General features: G+C 36.7%; 1 protein-coding gene across 2 annotated transcripts in view; it reads left to right on the top strand.

The window, feature by feature from the left end:
* Pkc98E (Protein kinase C) overlaps positions 1-22848 on the top strand; it is a 72322-nt gene extending 49474 nt beyond the window's left edge. For both annotated transcript variants that reach the window (XM_067133342.1, XM_067133343.1), the window contains 5 exons: positions 11561-11749; positions 12586-12732; positions 12990-13174; positions 15887-16092; positions 22185-22848. In XM_067133342.1, the coding sequence (XP_066989443.1) occupies positions 11561-11749; positions 12586-12732; positions 12990-13160 (507 nt within the window). In that variant the 3' untranslated portion in view covers positions 13161-13174; positions 15887-16092; positions 22185-22848. The remainder of the gene's footprint in view (positions 1-11560; positions 11750-12585; positions 12733-12989; positions 13175-15886; positions 16093-22184) is intronic.
* The last annotated feature ends 4247 nt before the right edge of the window (positions 22849-27095 follow it).

Genomic DNA, 27095 nt, shown 5'->3' with positions numbered 1-27095 from the left:
GTTGCTCACTGTGTTCACATCACTTTGCTGATCCCAAGTTTCCTTGGTTTTCACCTATTTTTTCATTTTTTCCCAAAGTCTTTTGCGTGTGATTTTTTTTTAATTGCCTTGCCTTTGCAGCTCAGTAGGCTGCTGATGCAACTTGATTTCTTCCAGTGTTGAAGTTTTATGTATGATGATATGATAATGGTAAGTAATCATTGTCGGTTGTTCAAGAAGTTAGACTAGCAAGGACTCCCCTCAATAGCAAGGGAGCTGGTCTTGAATAATTTGTCCAAGTTAATTCCCCCCTTAGGCTTGTTTGGCATCTTTTTCAAGTTGAGTCCCAACATACAAAACTTTTCAGCTTTAATCCTCTGTGCCAGGACCTTGTTTGCTCTGGGTTCACTTGTAAATTTCTCGGCATATATTGTGTCTTTGTTCTGAATTATGGGCATCGTTAGGTAGGTAGCATTTTGCCTCGCAGGCTTTTATGTTAGGCAAGAGACCCACATGAGGTCTCTGATTAAGATGCAAACCTCACATCCCCGATCTTATCTGTCTCGTAACTACAAATCCTTCAAATTGCATAGGAAAGCCGACAGACTTGAATTTAGCAGTCTGGCCAAAGTTTGTAATAGTAATTTTTTCATGCTTGATAAATAATACAAACATTAATTTGGTGGCGTTTGAGCAGAATTGAACCTTAGACATGTATGAGTTCCCAGATTCAGTACAGGAAAGATGTCTTTTCATTTTCATACCAGAAAAAAAACTTTTATCGTTTAGAACCTAATTCTGTATTTTCTGTTCATTTACATACCAGAAAAAAAACTTTTATCGTTTAGAACCTAATTCTGTATTTTCTGTTCTTACTGCCATCAAGCAACATTGTAATATATTTCTCACACATATTACATATATTTGTACTAAATTCTAGTTTGTTGTATGTATTTTAATTAGCAATTGAATTACCAAAATACTTTTTAAAGCTACAGAGTTGGATTATAAGTGACCGTAGAATCACTGTTGTGAACAATATAGATGCACCCAACAGGACACTGACTTGTTGCTTTTAGAATATAGTTTCATCCTGTACCTTCACTGCTTCTGTTATCAGATTCAGTTGCTATAAAAGTTTCCACCAAAGGAAACCCAGTCAGCCGTGGTTCTGCTGTGATGAAGTGTTCAGTCATGACCAATTGTAAAGTGAGAAAGATGGATGTGTTCCAATTTATTACGTTCTACCTACCTTATGACCCTATACAAACATGGTTTGAGTCAAATGCAATGGAATTATTTGATTAGGGATACTTGAAGTATAATTAATTTGTCAGGTGAAGGCTGGGAGGAGTTACAAGTGATCATATCCCACCCCATAACTTATGTGCAAAAATAAATTTTGATGTCACAAATCTTCAAAGGATTGTTGATCAGGAACATTTAACAAAAGTAGTGTTGAGTATTCACTATAATTGAGTCCAACCCAAGCAATATCATTAGCAATTTCCCCTTCTCACCTTTGGAGTCATGTTTCATCTTCATATTTTTGAGCATAGTCTCAGTATATTTATTCAGTACACACTTTCGACGGTCATAATTCACTTGACGATTCACAATGCACTCTACCATCCAAAGTTTGCTCAGTGTGGTACAAAAGAGATACTGTGGTAGAATAGGACAAGGTGAGTTAAGCTTTGCCACCAGCACACAATGCAAGTAAACATCATGTGCAGTGATATAGCAGAACATCAAATCAGCAAGAAGATCTATTGCCAGTTGATTGTATAGCTGAGGCTGATTGCGCATTTGTGTATTATGGCTTCTGTTAAGGAAGTAGCTACTGTTTTCTGTGGAAAATATTTGATTACAGAAGTCCTCGTGCTTTAATGCTGCTCAGTAAGCTTGGAAATTTTTATGGCCAAAGTCATTATGACGCCTTAGTGTAGAAATTATATAATTCTTTGTCGTATTTAAGTAATTTAGTGTTGAAATACCCTGCAGAACGGAGAGAGCTTATAGTTGAAGTTACTATGTGATTTCAAGATGAAAATCTATATGGTGGGCAAAATGATGCTCTTCTCTTTCAAGTGTCCAAAGTTAAGTGCAGCTGGATGAGTGTAAACGTTACTGCCAGTTTTAGTATCTAGCTCACAGGTACTGGAATACATATTGAATATATATTGGCTCTTTTGAGATATTTTCAACACAAGTTGCTCTGTGGCAGTAGCTGTGAAAAATGCAGGGTGAAGTTTAGTTGCAAAAAAAATTGACTTTCTGGTGGATGAGTAAGTATACAGTTCCTTACTGAATCGGGCCTACAAAAAGTGCCTATAGGTTGATGCTACTCAGCGGCCTTAAAATGCTTCTGTTGTAATCCAGTGCTTCTATAGGTTGTAGTTCATCATTATTATCAAGTAGACTATTTAGTAGATAGACAATGAAGTAGTGCGTATCAGTCACAGAGTAAGGGTAAGGTTTCCAAAACTAGAGACTAGTTGTATGTTGGGTGTTTAGACAACAGCATCATTAATGTGGGGTCCTGTAAGTGGTTTTAGATTTACTGGTGCTTAGTTGCCGTATAAAGTATACATATTTGACATAAACTGGCATGCTTATGACCTTTCATTAGTGAAAATTGCTTGATGACTGAAGTAGTGTGGAGTAGTCCATATTGTAAAGTAAAGTATGTTAAGTAAGGAGTCTGTTTTCCGGTGAACAAGTAGATGAATTTTGTTTGTGTAATCTAGGGCTATTTGTGTGCCATGAATCAAGGAGTTTTGATAATTACTTGTAGTTTGTTAAAGGGATTTATAATCAAAATAAAACTTTTGCAGGAGTTTGTGGACGTGGTAAAAGGTTCAGGTCCAAAGGTTGAAAATATATTTTTAGGTAGACGGATATTTACCATTCTTTTTTCTGATACTGGTGTCAATTAATTGTGTTGTGATTGTGGTGTTTCTATTTGAGCATTCAAAGTGATTTATCTCAGTTAATATCCTGTTACCATATATATGTTGTGAAAAGTCATATAGCAGTGAAATGCATATTCAGTACATAAGAGCTTCATTGCAATCAGGTCAGTGAACTAAAATTCAATAAAAATAGAAATTTTATTTTCTGTTTGGGTAATGGATTTCCCCTGCTGACTCTTGCTCCATGAATACGTTCTTGTTGCAAGTCTTTGATTTAACAAGAATAGGGAAAATTCTATTTTGTTTAGTCAGCACAAATGTTCATCATCATCATCATCATCACCACTGCAATTATCATTATCTAATTTATATATATGGAACATCTGTGAAATCCCTTACGGTATCATTTCTCTTTCAGTCCTGTCGTTTGACTCCTAATATTCTTCGTGAAGCATTATTCTTAAATTGACAAATTCTCTTGGAAAAGTTTCATTACCATACCATGATTCATTGTCTTATATTAACACAAATCAAACTAGACAGATGCGTGATATTTAACGTACGCAGTTCACGTCTTCTCTGATTTCAAAACCTGTGAATTGTTGGATATACGATTTTTATTCTTTCAGTAAATTTCAACTCGAGAAAATTTGTATATCTTTGTTTCAAAAATGTTTAAAATGTTATAATTAATTTTCTAGTTGTATCTTTCTGTCACTCAGAAATGTGATTTAGTGTTAAATTAGTTACTTATGATGTAAATTTCTGAGTATCAGAAAAGAAAATAATGGATGCATATAGACTTCTGAATAGAACCTTCAGTTTGATACTGCTCAGTAACTGTAACAGCAAAGCACTGTTTGCAGATTATGACTTTTCCTCTACCGTGTCGGATCATTTGTTTCACAGTTCCCTCAGTCTTGTAAGGTTTTTACAATTTTCCAGCTCCTCCAGATCTAAATTTATTGATCAGGGGGTTTCATCTTGATATACAGTAGTGTTTTTTTTTAAAACAAAATTTCAGGTTTTTTATGCAGCTGTAACTTAGCCGCAGATCTTTTTATCATACTATAACATTCCAAACTGCCCATCCTTGCTGTTATTTAGTTAACTCTCAAGGCAGCAGTGATTATTTTTCTTGATCCTGTTGGCAGGGCAGTGCTTAAATATCATGCTTCCATCCGTCCATTTTTAGACTAGCTGCAAAGGTGGAAGATTTGTTTTCCTCTCGTGTTTTACCTTTTACTTATTTCCCCTAACATGAAGGTCTTCAGGCTCTATCTTACAAGGTTTTTTCTGGTAATGGAGTCAGTGAGGTTGGCTGAACCTCTTACTAAGTGTTGGTATTGTTTCTAAACCTTCCCATTTCATCCTTTGAGCCTAGTTGTGTTTTGGGACATAACTCGCTTCTTTCATGTATTTTTTACTGGGTCTCTCTCTCTCTCTCTCTCTCTCTCTCTCTCTCTCTCTCTCTCTCTCTCTCTCTCTCTCTCTCTCTCTCTCTCTCTCTCTCTCTCATATGGTCATCTGAATCCACAATGAACTTGCATACCAAGCTCCGATAGAGTAAAATATCTGTATGTGATAAAGGGAAAAAAATAGAATTTAATATATAGTATACACATTAAAAACATATAATCATTATACACTGTAGCCACCCCGTTAAAAAGCACTTAACAGGACAGGAGCCTACCACACTGGCAAGACTTTCCAACATTGTAGCAGGGCTGAATATCAGTGAGTTGTAAAATCTGCTACCAACATGAAAAATGCCATATTTGTAACAATCAAATTTGCATTAACATTAAGAGCAGGTTTTTCCAACAAGTTAGCATCAGACCATAATCCTTGCTGTCTGTGAAGTATTTTCCATTTCACATCCTCTTGTGGTAATTTTCATGGTACATTTTGTTCTTACTTTTTGGATGTGGTTGTTTGTGAGTGTGAGAAAGTTTGATGAGAAAATACTAAGTGTTATTATTGCATAGTTTAAAGTACTTAAGTTAATATAACTAGCGTGTAGTATTTAGTGATATTATATATGATTAATTTATATATTTCTTCAGAACATGCATCTTTTGTTAAGTATAAAATATTATACTTATAGTAACTTTACTTTTTTAATGAGGCTACCTAGTGGTTTATAGAAAGCTTTATGTGCAAAGTGAGCATACTACAACTAACGATTACTGAGATTTGGTGCATATAAACCTTTTGGCAACAAATTTGTAAAATATCCTTAATAGGCTTTGAATAACAGGACCATTGCAAAATCTTGGTACATTTTTTATTTACTGCACCACATATATAAAAATATTGCTACAAAACATCATTGATAAGCTCAAAACTACTATATGTGTGTGTGGGTACATTTGAGAGAGAGGGAGAGATGCAAGTTCAAGTACCCAACAGTGTGTTTTGAATGGTGTAATGGTTAAGTAAATTTCACTTCCGTATACCATGCCACATAATAGTATTGCTACATATATTTTTAACAAGCTTGAAATTACACTCCTGTGTAAGTGATATATGATGTGTATGTGTGTGTTTGTAAAGGAGAGAGAGAGGTTGTAGGTGACACAAACAGACAAGTACAAACACTCAAGTTCTAGAAATATATGACTGGTTTGGTTCGTGTAATGATTGAATATATTTTGAAATACCTTACAACATCAGTAACAATATTGTGTTGTGCGAAAGAGATAGAGGTATTGATGGTAGATTAGACAGGCAGACTGACGAACGTCCTGTTGCATAGGGTCAAGTATCCTACAATGTGTTTTGAACAGTAAAACATTTAAATAACTTTCGGAGTATTGTGCTGCATAAAACATTTTAGTAAAGGATGCTATTGTTGTTGTTTGATTGCTTGTTGCACAGCAGCATACTATACTAATGTACTATACATACTTTTAAATACTGTACTATGCAAATTCTTGTTTTTTTATTTTTTATATAAATCTCTATTTTAAGCATGCCCACAACTTGTTCAAACTTTGGGAATGATCAGTACAATACATTATAGGGAAGAATCCATGCCCACTGTAGTAAAGTATAGTGTTGTAAGGGGTGTTGGTCTGAACTATTTCTACGTATATAGAAATTAATATGTGGCATTAATAGTAGGTAACAATAATTACATAAAATAAATAGATGAATAGATGAAAATTAATAAGTAATTAAAAAGAAGGTGGTGTGCTTGAGTATACCCTTAGGGAAGGGAGCTTAACAATAGAGGATGTTGATTACCCCAAACCCATTGCCTGCAGTTCCCTGCTGTAGCTCACTGTTGAAAGAAATCACTATTATTCACTGAACTTTTACTTCATTTGTTCCAAGATATTTGTCACCATGTACCATTATTGTTCTGAATTATAGCCAGCAAAACAACCCATAGAAATAAGACTAAATTCTAAGTGATGGGTCTTAAGGCACAACATAGTACAGTATGTATCTGGTTAGGTAAGAGTCAGATCAAATTAGGTGGTCCATATTTCAGTAAGGATTTGATGGTTGATCTTATGAACTGAGACTCCTTGAATTCCCTCACTTATCTTTTGAATCAACAGAACTTAGTCTTCATTGAGGAGACCAGCCCTCCAATTCATCCTTCTTGAAGGTACAGTAATGGGAGTGCTACAAGCCTACAGATTCATGTGACCTACTCATAATGTAACCAGCTCGTAACCTGTTTGAAGCTGAATCTTTGACCCTTCTGTTAATGTGTCTTGACAGTATGATGAACTTCAGAGTAATTCATATCTTCTCAGAAAGCAGGGGACAATTTTGATACAACAGTACATACTGGGGTTGGGTGGTATACAGGATTATCTCCATTGAAAACCTATTTCAAAAACCTATACATTTCCTTGCTGTCCTTTCTTTTGGTGGCAGCTGGGCTTTCTCCATTCTTGTTAGTTTGTCATATTCACCCCAGGGTTCCTGTCTGCCGTTTGCTATATGATTAATTGTGTTAGTTCTTGCTGCCGGCATAAAATTTGCTCATACTCAACCCCACTGCTTCATCCTAAAATACTTCTTTCATTTCCCCTTTTCACCGTTACTCATCCTCTTCTCCGTATCTCCAGGAATATTCATCACACTTCATAATTTCATGACAAGTCATTTCCTCTTTCTGGTTATTAATGTGTGATGTAAAGTGCTGTGTGATGTTTACCTGTACTTGTCAAGGAGGGTGTCCACTTCAGAATTCTTGTTAATTCTTTTGTCGTGTGACACCCCCTGCTGCTGTTTATTCTGTTCATAGCAACTAATTCACTCCCTATCAGACTTCCATAACCTGGCTGAAAGTTGATGTGAGGTAAGAGATTTTACAGGTTTTCAGATGGAAATTGTATTGAGTGAAGGGAAAATAATTAGATGATGACTTCTAAACTTTGTTGACTAGTTAATGTATCCAATCTTTTGATCAAGTATCTCAAACATCTGTCTTATACTAGCAAAGGTGGGAAAGGTGCACTCAAGACTTTAAATAAAAGACATTGAATAGTGTTTATTAATTAGAATTTCTGTATCATTGGCATTTTGAAAATGGGTTTTCTTCAAGTACAGAAGTTATAATTCTGTAATACAGTCACTCTGTTTTATGAATATTTAAAACATGTTTTTCAGTTTAGAAATTGGACTGTACAGTAAACAAAATTGAAAACACTGAACCAGTATTGGATTTTTCAGTTAGATTTAAAGTTTTGTTTTATACTATCCAAAAAATGATATGCTTAAATAGTAAATGTACATGTAAGGAAATTATTCAACTTGAAATCTAATCCAAATTTGACACTACTCTTAAAAGAGGATTTAAAAACATGGGAATATTTTGTAAATGTAATATTTAAAATATATGTTAGTATTTCAAAACTGATGTGGTTTTGATTTGATCATAAAAAAAGATAAAGTAGATTTTAAGTAATTTAGCTCATTTAATTTTCAGGTGGAAAGCTTAGTATTAAAAATTAACGTATGCATTAAAAAATGTAATTACAACCCATAATTAAATGCCTTGATTCCTTAGTCATAAAAGCAGGAGAGTGCCCTCACTGCACCAGTGCCACTTGGAGCCTCAGGAATGTCCAGCAACCACGTCCTGTTTTATGTAGACTAAACATACAGCCGCGAGATGAACCAGGCTGGGAGGCAGGCACTTTTTATATATGATTGATGGGTTTGCTTGTATTTTATAAAAACTTTCTTTATAAGAACCCTATCAATCGCTATTAGGTGGGATGTAGAGCCACCATACATCTCAAGTGTGATACATCCAGAACTTTTGGGAGCTGATATTTCAGGAACCAAGGTTTTGGAAGCTCAGAGGGATTGCTCAAGGAGTTGACACATGCAAGAGTACAGTGCAGCATTCATACTTGATTTTAGTATTGAAACTACTAAAATTGAGATGTAGAAGCTAGAAATTTTCGAAGACTACAACTCTAAAAGCTGTCAAATAGTAAGTTGAGTGTAAAGCTCTGGAAAAGAACACGGCTTTGTCTCCCTCTCGAAGAAATACTTGGAGCACCTCGCTGTTCATCAAATGATGAAAAGTGTACTGTGGAATTAAGGAGAACACCCAAACTTCAGCTGTTGTTGAGTATAAAAAGGACTGATAGATTTCCCTTGTGCATGGCTGGCTATCAAGAAGAATCCCCTGGAAAGAGCCTCTTTGTGGCAATTCCTTGATATCGCCTCAGTCATGCTTTCCAGTCTTAAGTTGTGTTCAGTGGTCTTCAGTTTTAGAGAAATCAGAACTTTACTTTTGGGACTTGACAGCCATGGCAGCCTGACCTTAATGTGATTTTTCCCATCTTTTCTAAAAAAAAAAAAAAACTGCTCATGTCATTGCTCTTAAGATTACTAGTATTTTCCAAAAGTTAGGCAGACTTGCAAATTTTCCATTGTTGGGATGAAGGGGAACATTGCTGTATTACCTAAGGGACTAAGTCCATCCTCATAACCCTCTGGATATAGGCTGATTTCAATTACCCGTTTTATCTAAGGTTTTTGAGAAGCTGCTCTTTGAGCATCTTTTTAGTTTTGTTAAAGATAATACACTGTTACCAGCATTACAGTTTGGCTGTCACAAGGGCCTTGGTACTTGTGATGTCCTTTTGTCAATATCTACCATCTTGCAGAGTACTCTTGATGAGGGTGCAGAGGTATGCATGGTCAGTTTAGATTTTAGCTCAGCCTTTGACCATGTAAATCACGAAGTATTTTTCTGCAGCCTTGGATGGCTGGGGATGGGTGGATCTTTTCATAATGCTTTAAGTGAATTTTTAATAGGCAGAACCCAAAGGGGGTGTGATGATGGCCACTACAGTAGCTTCAGTAATGTCATTCTAGGTGTTTCTTAAGGTAGTGTTCTTGGATTTTTGCTATTTATTGTTTATACTAGTGAGATGTGGCAAGGTCCGGAGAACAAACTGAATGCATACACCAATGATTCTACTCTTGTAGCTGTTGTTCCATCCCCGTGCCATTGGTCTGTGACTGCAGAATCCTTGAATAGTGATCTGGCAACTATTCATGAGTAGAGTTGGCTTTGGGGCATGAAGCTTAAACTGATTTAACTCAAGTACAGTGCTCCCCCACTTTTTTATGGTGATAGGTTCCAGAACCCAACGTGGAAGTGCAAAATCTGCAAAAATGCAAAATCCCTTCTAAAAACACTTATAACTGCCAAATACCCTGTTCCCCCTTAAACTAAAATACTTATAACTGCCTAATGTAATAAAAAAAGTGAATTAGTGATAATTTTATAGGTATGGTCCACAGAAAACTTCGCAGATTGGTGAAAGTTCCTGCATAAAAGTGAAAGACACGTTCCACAAAAAACCGCAATAAAATGAAACATGAAAAAGTGGGGGTCCACTGTACGGTGATAGTGTCTCGGTACTCACCACCAATTAGTTTTGGAATGCAAAGTTTTCCCATAAGGAATGATGTAAACTTAATTAATTCATGCCAAACTCAGTGATGATCAGTTAATGAGGCAGGAGCTATCACTGAAGCAGAACGTGTCATTGGTATTAGATCAGTCTTCAGGATATAAGTTACAGTCTTCTGACCATTCTTCTGGAGGTTTAATCCTAACCACAAGACCACACACTATAATAATAACAGTGATGAGAGCAGGTTCAGTCACAGTAGCATGAGTAATTGTTAGGACTGAAGTGGTAAAAAACGAGAAGTGAATGCTATTGTTTAGGTAATTCTATGAAACTAAAGTGAGATTAGAGTATGAAAAACACAAATCTTATTGAATAGAAACAAGCCTGGTGGTGCAAGATGCTCTGTTTCCTTTGTGAGCAAAAGACTTTGAGTCCAGGGATCATTGTGGACCATGATGGAGGCAGTTTTTTGATTGACTGGGTTGTTATGAAGAGATTTTGCTAAAAGGAAATTCTATAAGAAATGCTAAATTGTCCCAAGTATCACATGGATGAAAAGCTTTTCACAATACTAGAGATAAGTAAAGCTATTTCATAGGGCAATTGTGGCTAGACAGGATTCACTTTTTAAGTTTTTTGTATGAATACATTTCAGATATAAAAGTGTGTTCTATAGTAAGCATAGCCTGTTTGTTTGTCATGTCAGAAGAATTGATTTTTATCTTTTAAGTTCGGGATTAGCTTGGTATGCGTGTGTATGATCGTGTACTGTACACGCTTACTTCTAATGGAAAATTCCAGCCTTAACTTCATATCCTGTGTTGAATGACCACATTGGTCCCAGCGTGTGGCCTTTGGCCTCAATTTTATATGCCAGTCCAGTCCAGTTGTACCTCCTCTTCTCGATAACCCACCCACACCAAAACTGTTGTTGGTAACTGCACAGTAGTTACCGCTACTGTATTTGGATGGTCTTATCAATGCATACCTGCTGTTGCATGACAAAAAGGCGGTTTACTGTATATTTTAGGAAACATTGAAATTGTATTAGATTTAAGTGTCCAGTTAAAAACAATAAATTCTAAGTACTATATTAGTTTTCTGTTGCTCTTTGATGGTGATATTCCATTATATTCACCAGCCAGGAGAATTTTCATGTGACATTGTGAGTTAATCTTGTAGCTGTCAAATGTGGCAGGTTGGCATTTTTGCACACCATCAAAAAATTTTACTTTGTATGTGACTTTTATAAGTGTATTTTGACAACTAGGATATGTTTTTATTCAAGTTGTAATATGTACTGTCTTGTTCAATAGCTTTCTGTCAAGGAGTTAAATACTAGATCAATATTTGTTGGATAATTGACCTCTCATGCTTTAACTTGTAGAATGCCCAGTGTGTTTTTTTAACATGTACAATATCCCGTAAGCCACCGTATTCATATTTATATACCTGCATCATATTTCCAAAAAATTGCTTTCATCAGGATATTGCCATTGTATGCTGTTTTCCTCTTATTTTTCTCATTTTTCCAGCTAACACACAAATTGGTTTGGAAAGTGCTTGTTTTTGCATTTGGTAACAGAGAGAGAGAGAGAGAAGAAAGCACTCTGTAGCGTCACATGTACATCTGTAATCTGCTAATGACTTTACAGAGAGAGAGAGAGAGAGAGAGAGAGTTTGTATTTACCAGTGTGTTAATAAAGTGAGAAGTTCACTTAAATAATAAGACTGACCATTCATTGTGTGTGTGTCTTTCAGATCCTCAAAGAATTAGATTACGGAGCCAGCGTAGATTGGTGGGCATTGGGGGTGCTCATGTATGAAATGATGGCTGGACAGCCACCCTTTGAAGCGGACAATGAAGATGATCTCTTTGAATCCATCCTGCACGAAGAAGTTTTGTATCCCGTCTGGTTATCAAAGGAAGCAGTTTCTATATTAAAAGGGGTATGTTGACTTTCTGATGAATGTCTTTTTTTATTTTGTTGGCACTTGACTGTTCGGCCTCTTGTTGGAAAGCAAGTAGCCCGTGTAATAAAACAGAAATAGTCTCAAACTAGTGTACAGGCAGTTCCTGGTTAATAGCGGGATTGGTTAACAGCAATCTGGTTTTATGGTGCTTGTCTAGTGACGAAAATCGGCAATTTTCGGCGCCAAAAATCGCCGATTTCCGCTTATCGCCGCTAATAATTGGGTATTGGTGCCGATACATACCTAACAGAGGTGCCGATAACCGAAAATTGGCACTTTTCGGCGCCGATAACCCCCGAAAATTGCCGATTTTCGGTTAACGGCCATTTTCGGTTACCATCACAGCCTCAGAAATGGAACCACGCCGATAACTGGCGACTGCCTGTAAATGTTTTTTTATTTTGTTGGCACTTGACCATTCGGCCTCTTGTTGGAAAGCAAGTAGCCTGTGTAATAAAACAGAAATAGACTCAAACTAGTGTATACCTTTCATGATTTAAAAATATAGCAATCACTACTCATATCTTAAAACTGTGATAAATAAAGATTTATCAAGTTAAGTTAAAAACTGTAATGATGCTATTTCTTAAAGTCCTTAAATGCCTATTTCCAATAATAGATTATAAAAACTGTGCTGGTCAGGTGGTAGGTTGTGTGACCATTTTATGATGGTTTTGGTTGTATTATTATTATTGTTATTATTCAATATGAACAAATATTTATATGGAACAAACTCCAAAGGCTATTAACTTGCATGCATGAATATATTCTGTTTTTCAGTAAACTGGTAAGACCAACGTTTCTCTTTACAGTTTATGACAAAAGATGCATCAAAACGTTTAGGATGTGTAATGGAGAGAGGCGGGGAATTAGCCATTCGTAATCATAAGTTCTTCAGAGAAATCGATTGGGAAGCCCTCGAGCAGCGAAAGGTTAAACCACCATTTACACCCAAGATTGTAAGTAATGGAGTGATGTTGGAGTTTTTTTCACTTAATATTGATTAAATACCATAGTGTGATACATCTGAAAGTTAAATGAATTAAAGTTATTTTATTTCTTTTATGTTAGAGTTGCTTTGTGGTAGCACTGATATGTGTTCATAACAAAACACAAATAATGTGTTTTAAAATGAAGCCATCTTATATGAGGATTGATACCATTACTGTTGACTTTGAGTTGTCTGTGCTAAAAGTATTCTCCTTTTTCTTTGCAGAAGGGACGCAAAGATGCTGTCAATTTTGATGCTGAGTTTACAAAAGAAGAGCCTGTTCTAACATTTATTAATGCTGAGGTTGTACGTGCTATAAACCAGGAAGAATTTAGAGGATTTTCATGTGTGAACAGAGATTTTAAAGCCTCAGTCGCTGCTCCAGTTCAAGCCTAAATCAATGCAGGACAGTAAGTTTGGTTGTCATTTTTACTGATGTGCTTAAATTGGTTTTTGGGGTCAGGAGGTTATTTTATTCTTAGGCTTCATGATTACATACCCCAGTGTTTCAAGAAAGGGGTTATTTTAGAATGTTTCTATCATAAAGATTGAATATCTTTTTTAGTAAATCTGTAGACCAAAGGCATGTGGTAATGTTGGCAGAAATTTCTTACAATTCCAAATTCAAGCCTCTTCAAATTTGTTTAAGTGCAAATGGAATACCATGTTTATAAAAAAAAAATGAAGAAGGTATCCATGATAATTGTAATTTTACTTAAAAAGTGCTTATTTATTTTATAAAATCACATTAACTTTTAAAACAAACCCATCTCTCATGTATGCCTAAATCTTTTTACTTCTGAATGTTCCCAGACACGACTATTTTTTTTGTTGAACTGACAGAAGATCACACTGATTTGGACATGAGCACAAGGTGAAAGGTGCTAACAAGAGGACTTACTTTTTGAGGAACGGGTTTTTGTGAAAAAACTAATTGTTTAAAAAAAAAAGTCAGTTTCATCACAACCCTATCATTTACATATTCCGAAAGTTCCTTTTAGTTGGGCGAACGAAGGTGTTGAATGTCCCAGAATGCTGATTTAAGACCTAAAAGAACCAAGAGAGTACTTAGAGAGTAAGTTATGTCCAGAGACAAAGCTCTTGTAACTCGGGCAGGTGTCATAAGGACAAGCCTCTTTATGGTGTAAAGCTCAACAGTTGTCATAAGGACAAACCCCTTTTTGGTGTAAAGTAAAATTCATGTATTTTACGTGTCAGCTGATTCAAGGAACTGACGATGCTCACCATGTATGTCAAATTTAGAAGCTAGTGACCCAAGAAGACAACATGTTCAGGACCCTGTATATGAATGTATGAATTAGAAAGATGATGATTGTTATGTCCACCTCCTAAGGTGAACTTGCTCAGCTTCTTTTAACAGTTCCAATGAATATTTGTCCACCCACTTTTGTAGTACAGGTTTACGATCTCTTATCTGTCATTCCAATAACTGAAAAGCTCTAAAAACCGAAATTTTTTGTGGAGGGAGGTATCCACTTGCACAAGTCCAGCGGTACAGCGATATTTATAATGATGACTTTAATAGAACTTCTTTTATTTACTGTATCCAATTACAGTATGTTGCATGTATTATTGTCATATTGTTATCGTATTATTACAGAGAATAAACATTGTGACCGTGTGCCATTTGCATTTGGTATTGTTTTTATTCTCAAAACTTTAGCTGATTGAATATTACTGACATCTTCATTGCCATTAGTTGCTAAAAGAAACATAATGTGGAGAAATATTTTTTGTAAATTAAGAAAGTTGGGTTAAAAAAATGTAAATTGCTTAATTTATAAAAGTAGTAAAATTCAAAAGAAGTAAAAGTGTGAATTTGCCAGTTTTGGCCACTTGAGAACCATATGCAGGTTGTAATGCCATATTATTGAGAGTTACACTTGGCAGTGGTACCATGCAGTCCATATGGCATCTTTAGCAGTGAACACATTTACCTTATTCATGCATATGGTATATGAAGTTATGTGACCTAAAGCTGCATAGACATTTATAAAGCAGAATCTCTAAATCAGTAAATAACTAAACAAAGAACAAGAGTTAAAAAAAAACCTATGCATTATGCAGCCTTTAGTTTGCAATCATGTCTTAAGAATGTGCACTGAAATCACACAGTGATGCTCAGTGTTGATGTTTGTCGAGGGTCCTCAGGAGGTGGCAGAGAAACATCAGATTCCTGGCATGAAGAAGCTAAATGTCAAGTTTGCTTGTGTTTCCGAGCTGATTGACTAAGTTACCAAAGGAGTGAATGGAAATGGGCTCATTGCATGGGGTTCCAGGGTCTGAAGAAGCTGTTGAATGTACTCTGGTGAAAAGAATGGTGATTCTGCCTCACAATCACTAGCTGCCAAATTTCTTGAGGCCCTTCAAAAAACACCAGTGCCCTGGAAAAAGAGCTGCAGTCAGTGTTGGGGTTCTCCAACAGCTTGATGAAATCCTCTACATCTCCTTGTAGGTTTGGGTTCTTTGTGTGTTCAAGTCATTGCCAGTGTCATTTTCATCTTCACGGGCTTCCTCTGTCAGTGGCAGCTATAGTAGCTATCTTCTTGTTGAACCTCCTGAGAGGGCAGAGGTTGATGGTTGGTCTTCCTTCACCCGTTTCCTTTGGTGCTACAAAGAGGTAGTGGTAAGATGCAGGAAAGTTGGCCTGTACCTTCGTGATTGTGCGTTTGTGAACAGTTAACCTCTCCTCGTTTTGGTCGTGAGAATGATGACCACAGCTGAGATGAAAAGGTGGATAGTCATGCTTGAGAACATCATCAAATCCATGAAAAAGTGAGCAGAATACGCAACAAGGCATTTGTGTAATTTATTAGGTTTGTGATGAAACAAATTAATGGTTAGATGTTAAAGTCAGAAAAGCTTGTAATTTCTAAATGGTATTGTAAAGAACAGTATTTACTTTAAAGTTTGAATCTTTCAGAAAGAAAACTCCATTTGATAACTTTCATTTCTGAATCTTTTAGCATTGTAAGAATGAATCACTTATCATACACTTGCTTCTTGGTCATCTAACATTGGCAAGGACACCTAAATTTTATTGGCAAAGAAGACACTTTCATGTGAACACAGTATGAATTAGATTTCTCTTTTCTTTTCAGGTACAAAGTTATATTGTGTCCCAAAACATAACAGTTTCCCTGGACTTGGGAGAATCCATTTGAATTATGATGGAGATTAATAATCAAGCAGGTGATCAAATTAGGAATTATTTTTGAAGTTATTTACACTGTAACATTTAATGAAGTGCAAGAAATAAGGAGATTGGATTCTGTTTCTTCCAATTGGATCAAATGATTCTGAAAAGGTATTATACTTACTGCATTACAGATCGAGAACCTCTTGGTTGCAGTGTTTCTGAAATTATATATTTATATTATATATACATACGTATATATATGTTTATGTATGTATGTATATATATATATATATATATATATATATATATATATATATATATATATATATATATATATATATATATATATATATATATATATATTATCAATTTATTCAGTATGTATTTTTTTTATTGAATATACAGTAGTATTTAATGTTACAGTATTGTTTTGTCTTTTAACTGTATTTTATGAAATGATTTAGTTGGAAATTGGAAGATTTGATAAGAATTTTAATCATTTTGAAACTCAAGTGTATTAATTAATATGTTTAAAAGCTAGTCTTTAGTTCTCCTAACTGTGAGGAGGCGTGGAAGATTGGCTGTTTCTTTATATTAAAAGAAGAAATTTTGATTTCTAGATAATACTCCAGCAATTGTTCATAACAGAAAATGAGCTTTAAAGTGGAGGATTAACTAGTCATCAGTTTCTTGTCCAGTCAATCAGTACCAGTGATTATGGTAATTAGTAAAAAAAAAAAGTGCATGAAATTAGTCATTCCTAGTTTCATGTTTGGCTTTGACAAGAAAGCAGGGTGCATTGAAGGGCGAGAAAATATAAGTTGTGACGTAAAATATGCACGTATTGTTCTGAGATCTCAAAAAGAAAAATCAGGTTGCCAAAGATTTTATTTCATCACTGAAATATATTCACGATAATGTCGTTGACACATCAAGAGAAGAAAGATATGGGGCCTTTCAAATCAATATTCAATTATGGTAATGAATTTAATAAGTTTTGACTTGTTGCTTCATTGAGTTGAACATAATGCGCATTGCTGGGTCAGAATAAAAACAGTGACGGCCAGTGCCACTTGCATTTCCTCGCCCTTAGGCAATCTTAACTTTAGAGACTTATCTACGCACAATTTTACATGCTTGTGAGGAGACCAGCTTTTGTGAGCCTTGTGAAGTATTCGAATAAGACTTTTTGCCCTGTGTTGTGGTTAGGAAAAGTGCTTATTAGGTGCCCACAGGAGTCAGTCTTGCTGCTCTGGTCACAACACTGTACTACTGAAGACTTGCAGATAGACGATAAACTGTACTATTTTAGCTGGTGTGGTAACAGCTTTTGTAGTTCTCAAAGGCATACAGTGATTTGTTTGTCTTCTGTATTTCCTTGGCAGATTTACAAAAGGTTTTTTGCTGCTAATTAAATCCATATATTTTCTTCAAGTGACAGAGCCTCCAGTGAATAATGTCCATGTCATCAAGTCAAAGCCTGTCGTTGAGCTTAGACCAGTATTGCATTTCTCATGTAGGTAAAGTAAAAAAAAAAAAATCTCGATCAACATGACATTTTGAAAATGTTTTAGGGAACCAAAATACATTCGTGTATGACTCATTGCGTAGTAGCAGGGGGCCAGGAACTCCCCAGATTCCCTTGAGTATTGGTATGTGTGTGAGTATGCTTGTGTGCATGTGCGCATCTGTGTACCAAGTCCCAGGCAGTGGTATGTGTCGCAGTTCATTTGAAGGTTGTACAGCAACCCCTGAGCCAAGATAAGCGTAGGGAAATCATTTTTCTATTTACGGATATTTTTTTTTATAGTTTTTTATCCAGTTGCAGGTTTGACAATGATGACTCCTGTCAGTCGGTCAATTACGGTGCTGTTTTATTAGTATTACAATGTGTAATACATTATTATTATTGGTGTATATATTTTTTTTGCCTAAAGATCTCTGATTTAATAAGTCACCGGTTCTGAGACTTTGATATATATATTGTAGCAACGTATTGTTTACAGTGGTATATGATATCCTGAAAATCTCTGAATTGGTGAACTTACCCAAAAGAGCTAGTTTTGGCTTTGGTCTCAGGTTAGTGATTTCAGCCAATGATTCTGCGGCCCGTCACCACTGTGTCTTTTAGAAAATCTTCCAGTGGTTTACACCTGTTTATTTTATTTTTTGTAGTGTGGTGTCATTGTTGTGATGTGAGCAGCAAGATATAGGGCATGTCTCCCCCATGCACTGCCTGGTGCTTTATTGCCCTGTATCTTTGTGTGCCCACAGTGCTACATCAAGAAGGACCCTCCTTCAAGCCTTCCCGTAGTGGGTTTGGCGTAGGGTCCCTGCTCCTCATGTGTCACTGTGCCGCTGGGGGCCCAGGTCCAGTCATGAGTGCGGCCCCCAGCAGGCCAATTAGTCATTCTTTGTCATCTGCCTTATCGTCTTTCGCACAAAGAAGGAATTTTGTAATGAGTGGTGGGTGTAACGTGATGGACGGAGGGCAGGCAGTGGTCTGTCTCCCCAAGGCGGCTTCCAAGCTGCTATGATCACTGGCTGCCTTAGGCCATTCTGTGCCTGTGCATCCCACCCCTATACCTGCTATCTGTGTGTGCTATGTTACTTGGCCCCGGGTCAGAGATGGCTTGCAGATTGTATTGCATTTGCTGCACCTGACCCTTAGGCCAACACTGGTATAGTGCACTGTGTTGCATCCACCCTCGCTTACCCACCACCAAGGCAGTGTTTCCAACCATTCTTCTTGACTCATTATCATTCAGCATAGCCCAGAAAACATTGGTATTGCAACAAGGCCAAAGATAGTAGATAATGTACCGGTAGAAAAGAATCAAATTAGTAGTGTGCAGTTTTGCTGTCTTCATTGTTTGTGTTGTGGTCAAAATCTGCGTTGTTAAGTAGATAGTTGTCTCGTGAGCTGCTTACAATCCGGCAGAAGGCAAGAGCGCTTGCTTGTTAGCAGTTCAACTGACATTCATGGGCAGATGGCCTTTCGCAGTCACTATTATGCCATACCAATATAAAGATAACCTGTTTTGGACATTGTGAAAGTTTGCAATACCCAGCTAACCAGTGTGGCAGGGAAGGTCATAGAGCCTGATAGCCAGCAAGCAGTATGCTGTAGGTTCTCTGAATGCCATTCTGGTCAAGTAAGATGCGCTATTTTTGCTGTAGTCTACTAAGTGGCTACTGAAGCTGTACAGCTGAAAACATGAATTTGCAACATTTATTGCTTAGTTTCCAGCTAATGTTAGAGACCTGCTTGATTACAAGTAAAAACAAGCAGTTCACTGACCTGTAAATGCTCTCTAGAAGAGACGGTGTTCATTACTAGTATTGCAATTGGTAGAAATACTCTCTGGTGGGAAATGAGATCTCTCCATTTCCTTTCACTAATAAGAGTTATTCTTATGACTAATAGCAAAGTGTGGTCTAACTGCAAGGATGGAATTTCCACCAGTCAATGTTGGTTACGCCACTTGACTATTCCTTAGTACGTGGAGGATTGAACTCCGAAGGTGTTAGCTCTATCTTAAACTGAGTGCTATTACACTCACTGAGTGGAATTCAATCTTAGAGGAGTGCTACACTCATTGACAAAGTCTCTTATGATATCTAGGACCATAGTGATCCTATTTTGTCAGTTCAATTTTCCCCAATGTGAGATATGACTATCTTCAAATGATTTAAGGATAACTGCTGTAGTACCACATGCAAATTATTGCACAAATAATCTTCAATTGGGGGCTACCTACATACATGAACTGTTAGTGGTACTTGGGCCCTATTTATCGCTCAGTTGTTCCGTTGCTGTAGGCTGGAAGCTTATAGAAGTGAGTCTCAGATTAGCTGTTTAAAAATAGGCAAGTTTTCTTTCTACACGTATATTACAAATGCCAGGTGATTTTAATTTTTGAATTGGCAGCGGGGTAGTGTTTGGGAAACTAAAATTACTCTAAAAGAATGAGACTTCTGTAAGTGATAACTTTTTTATTAGCAGCGGTCTGTAAGGAGTGACAGCATTAAAGTTTAGGATTCCTTTTCACCCCTTGGAGTCCTTACATTGAAGCCCAATTATAGTATGAGTTGTAAGATGCAGTGTCTTAGTTACATTAGTGCTTGAGGTGTTAATGCGTAAGACACTGGATTGTATGACATCAGGCCTAACTCACAGTGGGGCCCTTTTTACTGTGGGACTTGAAAGACTCGCTTAGTACGCCCCAGTTCACTGTGATCATCAGTATTCTTCCTTTCTTCTTCGTTATTATCTGGGTGCTCTAGGCTAGGGCTGGTGCACAAGACAAATGCTGTGTACAAATATTTGCATTGGATAAGTGTTCATTTTATTTTCCAGTATGCATGTGCAATCTGGCAGTGTCCTTCGACCCTCTTTACCCTTTCCTGTGTCCAAAGGAACTAGTCTGTTAGCTCCATCAGACTCTGTGTAAGGCTGAACAAAGCACCAGGCATTCTGTTCCCTGTTCCTTTTGAGAGCACCCAGCCTATGTTGGATCACAGGGCAGCATTCTGAGAACAATCATTGGCCATTAGTAGTTACTTAATCTGTGGCAGTAGAATAATGCTTCATGGAAGTCAAACTTTCATTACATTATTTATGAGTGAAAGTTTGAACTGTTGATTGTCAATATTTGTTTTCTAAATGTGGCCCACTATTTCATCCCTTTGTCCGTGCAGTCCCACCCTATAATACAATCATTCATGTTGTCATTGGTCTTGTACTTAATTGCATTTTTTCATAACTTTAGTTTGGATCTTAAGCCAAAGAGATTGATGTTAGCTGTAGATTGATAGACATTTTAATAGATAATGAATTGTTCCCATAACTATTCTATTTGTAAATGTTTGAAGAGTAAGAGTGGATTGAATGATTCAGAGTGTGAGAAAGGTTGTATGACAAAATACCAGAATAAAATCATGAGTGACAGTTATGTAGGTATTTTTGCTGGTGAGCTATGGTGGGTTGAAAAAATAAGAAGAAGAAAATCAGGTTGGTTTTTGTGGCAATTGTGTTAAAAGTGTCAAGAATTGTACACATTTGAATGATGAAAAGTTCTTCAATAGTTTAAAAAAAAAAAAAAAGCCAGTCACATACAATGTATGAAAAGGACTTTCCTTTGTAAGTTACACAGCTTGAGTGAGTGTGAGATGAGGAAAGACTTGGATGTGATTTGTAAAAAATCCAGGAAGGTCCACCTGAACCTGCAAGGGAAAAGTAACCCCCTTCAGCCCCCAACCCTTTCCCTCCCATCTTCCCTTCTTAAGTGGAGCATAGAGCCAGTGCCCAGCTTCTTCTGATGTATGTGACTCCTTGTGCTGCCTGTGTTGCCTCATTAAGGTGGCCTAAAAACATTTTATTTTCTCTCTCTCTCTCTCTCATTCTCGTTCTCTCTCTCTCATTCTCATTCTCTCTCGCTCTCTCTGTCTCATTCTCTCTCTCTCTCTCTCTCTCTCTCTCTCTCTCTCTCTCTCTCTCTCTCAGTTTTGGGTCTAATCCCTTCTACCCATGGACTACTGTGCCAAAATCAACTGTCTCCCTCACATCAAACATCAGTGTGCTCGTCTGTATAATATTCTTGATTATTGTAACAATTATGTCAATGGGATTTTTGTCTCCTCAAAAAATACTGTCTTTCTCTCAGCTGACTGTATGAGAAGCGTGATATAAATATATTTAAGTGTTCAAAGTGTCTTTTATTCACCAATACTTCTTAAGTTGTAACTTGAACATCACTTAGCTGTTCAAGTTTTCAGTTTGCTCAAGTAAAATTGCAAACCAAACTTTAAAAATATCTGGTAATTTTATGCATCAGTTACTGTGTATAATTTGCATAATATAAAGTTTTGGAGAAAATTTTGAGTTGCTAAAAGGTTTCAAGATCTCAGTTTATCTAATAAAAGGTAGGCATGAATATATATATATACACCTGAAAGAAAGAAAACCCTACAGTTTTCTTTATACACATTTCATTCCGCCAAGCTTCATATGAATGAATTATAGCCATTTAAATAAAAACCATCTTAAATTTTTAAAATCTTGTTTGTAAGACCTTCAGTTAGCTGGGAATAGTTTGGCATAAGTCATGTTAATCAACATACTAGAAAAATGTATTTTTCCAATCTGTAATTACCAGTAATTTTTGGATGGCCAAATATGTGTTGCAAACAAATTTTTGTTATATACAAAAAAATGTTCTTCATGCAAACTTATTAATTATAAGATATTTCCATTCCAGTTGCACCAACCTGGTATATCAGAAAAAAATGTATTCTCTGCATCCTGTGGTATGTAAAACCTCCAGTGGCATGAAAACAGCAGGGGGAGTAGTTTGCTTGATCTACTGGAGACAAGTGAACTCCCCAACTCACAGACCAGGGCATTCACTTCTCCCAAAACTCCATATGCTCACTGGGACCAGGCAACCTGACTAACTGTTCCACCTCCAGAGCATGTGGTCAAAATCATGGGCAGATGGGAAACAGGTGAAATAACCTGAAAATGCCGCTCCAATTCAACCTGAAGGGGCTCTGGAGGGGAAGGCCCCGCAGGACCTGAGGGGTCCCCAGAGGTCCTAGCTACCTCCTTAACTAGAGGAGAGGAGGCTACACCAAACTTATGCTCCCTCCCCATCCAGCACTACTAGATGAGCCTCTTGATGGAAACAACTGATGTGATCCTACAAGTTTGCAGACCTTGTACCCGTGACCTAGATGCTCCCTCGGCTCTGAAACTTAGTCACGACAGAATATGAACACCAAGAGAAGTGAAAGGTTGCACCATCTCTCTCGCACTTTATGCCTGCAAGACAAACCTGCGAGAGGTGGAAGAGATCAACAGACCTCTTTCTAGAGCAAGAGTGCTCAGACTTCAAATGTGCTGGAAAGCACGAGTACACCAAACGAGAAGGGGTACTTTTCTATGTCCCCCAGAGATGAATGAGAAGGAGAGCCTGTTTTATTGTTCTCCCATGCATAATCCAAGGACTGCATGGAACAGTGAGTGTACAGGTTGCACATGCCACTCACTTGCAACTCAACTGAGCTACTGCAGAAACTGCTACAAGCGGCAACCCACACCCAGTCTGCAGACATAGGGCGTGGGGAGTGAGGGGTCAAGTACAAATGGGCATGAGAGGTAGAGCTAGACCTGCCTGAGATGCGATGATCACCTAGCAGTGAACTGGCACCTCTGCTTTCTTGCCATGAGGAGAATTCCACCTGGATTACTTCTGCTTGACCTTGGACTTGCCCTTCTAGTTTTTCCTTACGCCAGTGAAGGGAGTCCAGAGCCAAGGAGGAAAAGGACAACAAACTAAAAGACAACGATGATGAAGAGGAAGAACAGCCAGAAAGCTTCTTTTTCTCTGGCTTGTCAGGCTTCTTTGCACATGCAAACTGACTTGCATATATCAATTTGCTTTCAAGAGTTTTGTAACAAAGCTCAAAGCATCAACTAAAAACTTTGCAAAGTCCTGACTATCCTTAACTGTCTGGGCATCAGTATAACAAAAAATTTAACTATGTTGTCATGACTGGATAACTGACAAAAAAAAAAGCCATCCTGTAAGGATTAAGAAGATGAGCAATTTTTACACTGAATAACATTAGAAGCTTTAATTTAGCAATGCAAACCACATGATTAAGAGGAAAGGAACCATGACAGAAGTCATTGAGACAAAGTCAGAAAAGTATCAGATCAGTGAGGAAATGAAAGCTGTGCTAACTTGGTTAGCATAATGTTCAATGGACCAGTTTTAGCTGCAACTTTTCTTACCCATTTTGGTATACAAATCACCCCAAATTTCCCTTTCATTAACCAGTTAAATTTTGTTACTCTCCAATCATCATTACCTTACTGACTAGGTTAGACCTTTCTTTCTATCCCCTGCTAGACCCCTCCAGCTGCTTTTTGGATTAAATTTTCATGTACTTCTAGTTCTGATGGTTTCCTCATGAGATCACTGTTCTACATTCATTAGTCGAAAAAGGAATATGCATATTTTGATCTTTTGTATCCTCTTCTAAACCCTTGTTAATCGGTTATGTCTGAAAACCCAGCAGCCTATTTGGCACAAACAGCTTCAGAATATAAAGACAGTCATTTGAAAAATTAAAAGGTAAAGCAGTAAGGTTTAAATTTGACCACTGTGTCTGCAGCTTCGTTGGTTGAATGATCAGGCAGTGAGTAATTGATGGAAATACATTCAACTTGCAGTAACAATGTCATGAACAAGGTACATGACCTGTAAAGAAATTCCTCCAGAATTAAATTCCTTTGGATGTTAATTTTGTGATTCAATTTTGAAGTAAATTTAATCAATCATTTTCCTCAACTTGAATTTAAATGTTCAGCACTTCCACACCTACTGTATATCAAACAAGTTTAAGGTACACTTACACTATGGCACAGCAGATGGCTCTGCTTCTGTAAATAGTTGTACTCCAAACAATAGATGGCGCTGTTTGCAGCTGTATTTTCTGTTTTGTAGCCTTTGCTTCTGCTTCCTTGGTGTGGGGAAGAAGACAACAAACTAGAGTTTCTATTTTCTGAGAAGTTATCCCAGTTAATAGGTATCTCATTTATCAAAGACAGTTATATCAGTTACCATTTCTATCCAGAGGTGGATTTGCTTCAGTCTCTTCGGATCTCACCTGAGCATGGAGTAATTAATTTAGCCAGGCTTCTCTCAGTCACCTGTCAACACTCCAGTCAACAAGCTGGCATTCCTCACCATGATACAACAAGCCTTTCAAAACCACACTCTTCAAAAATTCCTAATGAACAACTCTGCATTAGCATAGTAAGTCCCCTTAAAGTTTGGGGTGACAGAGGCTGTGATTTCGTAGTGCAGTGACTTCTTATTGGTGTAGTGATGTCCAGGTCCCTTAGTGTGTTAATATATACTACCTTTAAATGGTTAACAGAATTATGATTGTTCAGAACTAAGGTAAATTGTTGTTAGGATATCTGCAATTGCTTTGATGGAGGTATAAGGTGTATTTTTCATATTTTTACCAAGTCTGTAATTACATGTTGGCATCATTAGGTGCATAATGGTTCCTTCTGTCTTTAGTCACATGCCTGTTCATTCATATATCTCGCTTCTTGCTTTTGAATGAAGGTATTCACATTCATGGAACTGTTGGCTTTCGATATCGTTCTTGGGGAATTTTTTTTTTTTTTCATCACACCCTTCGTCCTGATTGAGAATATAAACAATTTACTACCATTAGTCTGGAATGCCTGTCAAATTTTGGTTTTCATAGCTGTTAATTTTTTGCATTTATAAGTGAATATAAAATTTAGATGTTGGATTTTCCTTCTCATTAATTTCTTGTATTCTGATTTTATTATTAATGGCTAATTCATTTTCAAGTATTCAATTTTTTTTTGAAGTGGCAACCATGACAGGATTTCTGGCTATCAACAGGCTTTTAGAGGAGATGGGTGATGGGAGCAGAGGCGAATCTTTCATTCAAATATTTAGCTATTGTATCTTGGCATTATGTCAACATTTAGATGTTGTTTTAAGGCTGTCTGTATTTAGCTGTTGTTTTAAGGCTGTCTGTATTTAGCTGTTTTTGGCATTATGTCTGCATTTAGCTGTTGTTTTTCAGCATTTTTGTCAGTATTTAGCTGTTGTTTTTAGGCATTTTTATGTCAATATTTAGCTGTTTTGTGGCATTCGTAAGATTTGTATACTAGGTGTCTTGTGGTATCGTGTTCCATGTTGGGTATCTGTTTTCCAGGGGCCACATTTTCATTATTTCTTGAAATCTGTAAGTTAGATTCAGCAGTAAACAAGTGTCCAGATTTCTCAGTAACTGTCTTAGGAGGAAACAACTTAAAGGCTGAGTGCCATTCTAATAAAATATCAATGTAGGAGTATGTCAATTGCTACATTCAAAGTTACCCCAAACAGTGATTTTTGTAATAAATTAAACGCAGGTTTTACATATCAGAAATCTGATTTGGTAACTCAGTAGCAGATTACTTTTGATTTCCTACGGAAACAATAAGTTTATTAAAGGTTTAAAGAGTAGAGATCATATTTTGTGGTTTCAAGGCAGAGGTAGGCTTGAAAATTATGCTTTCTATAGAGATCAGGTACACGTAAATTTCGAAGGCAGTGAGCTATTATTTTTGTACGTTGAACAAACATTGTGTTTTCATTAAGTCTTTGAAATAAGTCGATTTACCTTGATATAAAGTATTTGACGGCTTGCCATAAGCATAACAGATCACAAATAATGAGTTATTATAGTTACGTTGGAAATTTCTCTAGCTTTACCGCTTTACAGAAACTAGACTAACAAACTTGGGGATTTTAAGGTAGAATTATTACTCCTGTATGGTAAAATGTCAGCTTTAAAGTGGATTGAAAAATGGTTGAAGATGAACTTTGTCTCCTAAATGTAGTGAACTAAAGGGCATCCTGTAAATAAATGTCCTGTGTATAAAAATGCCAAGAGTAAATTAACCAGGTTAAGAGAATCAAATGGTTGCCTTGAATAAGCTAATTTGAAACGCAACACAATCATCTGCTAGTTCAGGTTTACCAAAAGCTGTGCAAGTTGCCAGAAATGGAACTACTTTTCTAAGTTCATGTCAAACTCTTAGCAGGACAGGGTACAGTGCTGCTTTAATGAAGGTTTCAGAGTTCAAGGTTTAGTCCAAACTTTAAGGATAAAAAAGAAATTTAAAAATGAAAATCAATGCATTAAGCTTATAATGACAGGACAGATACAATGTGTCAATCATAAAGCACTACAAGTAGGTGGATTAGTGCTAGAGAGAGCCTTTTAAGAAGCCTTCCTATTTCCCGTCTCAATGTTCAGGTTAATGATTTATCAGAGTTCAAGTTAATGCTTTTAGAGAAGTCACTGGGCCAGCAGTACTAAAAGGTACCTCTAGGGATCTATTTAAGAAATGTTACCACTTTAGTTGGTCAATCTTGAAATCTTCTGGAGAACACAAGATCCTTAGAGATGGTGATAATGTTGATCGTGTTAAGTGTTTTAAACAACGAGCAGCGTAAAACTAGAAACAAGCAAGCTGTAATAATTAAAGTATCAGTATAGTATGTTAAGCAATTTCTAAGATAGGGACTAGTTGTATTATGTTGCAAATACTTATTACCTTTTCA

The sequence above is a fragment of the Macrobrachium rosenbergii genome, chromosome 33 (genome assembly GCF_040412425.1).
Source record: "Macrobrachium rosenbergii isolate ZJJX-2024 chromosome 33, ASM4041242v1, whole genome shotgun sequence".
NCBI lineage: Eukaryota > Metazoa > Arthropoda > Malacostraca > Decapoda > Palaemonidae > Macrobrachium > Macrobrachium rosenbergii.
This window is presented reverse-complemented; position numbering and strand designations above follow the sequence as displayed.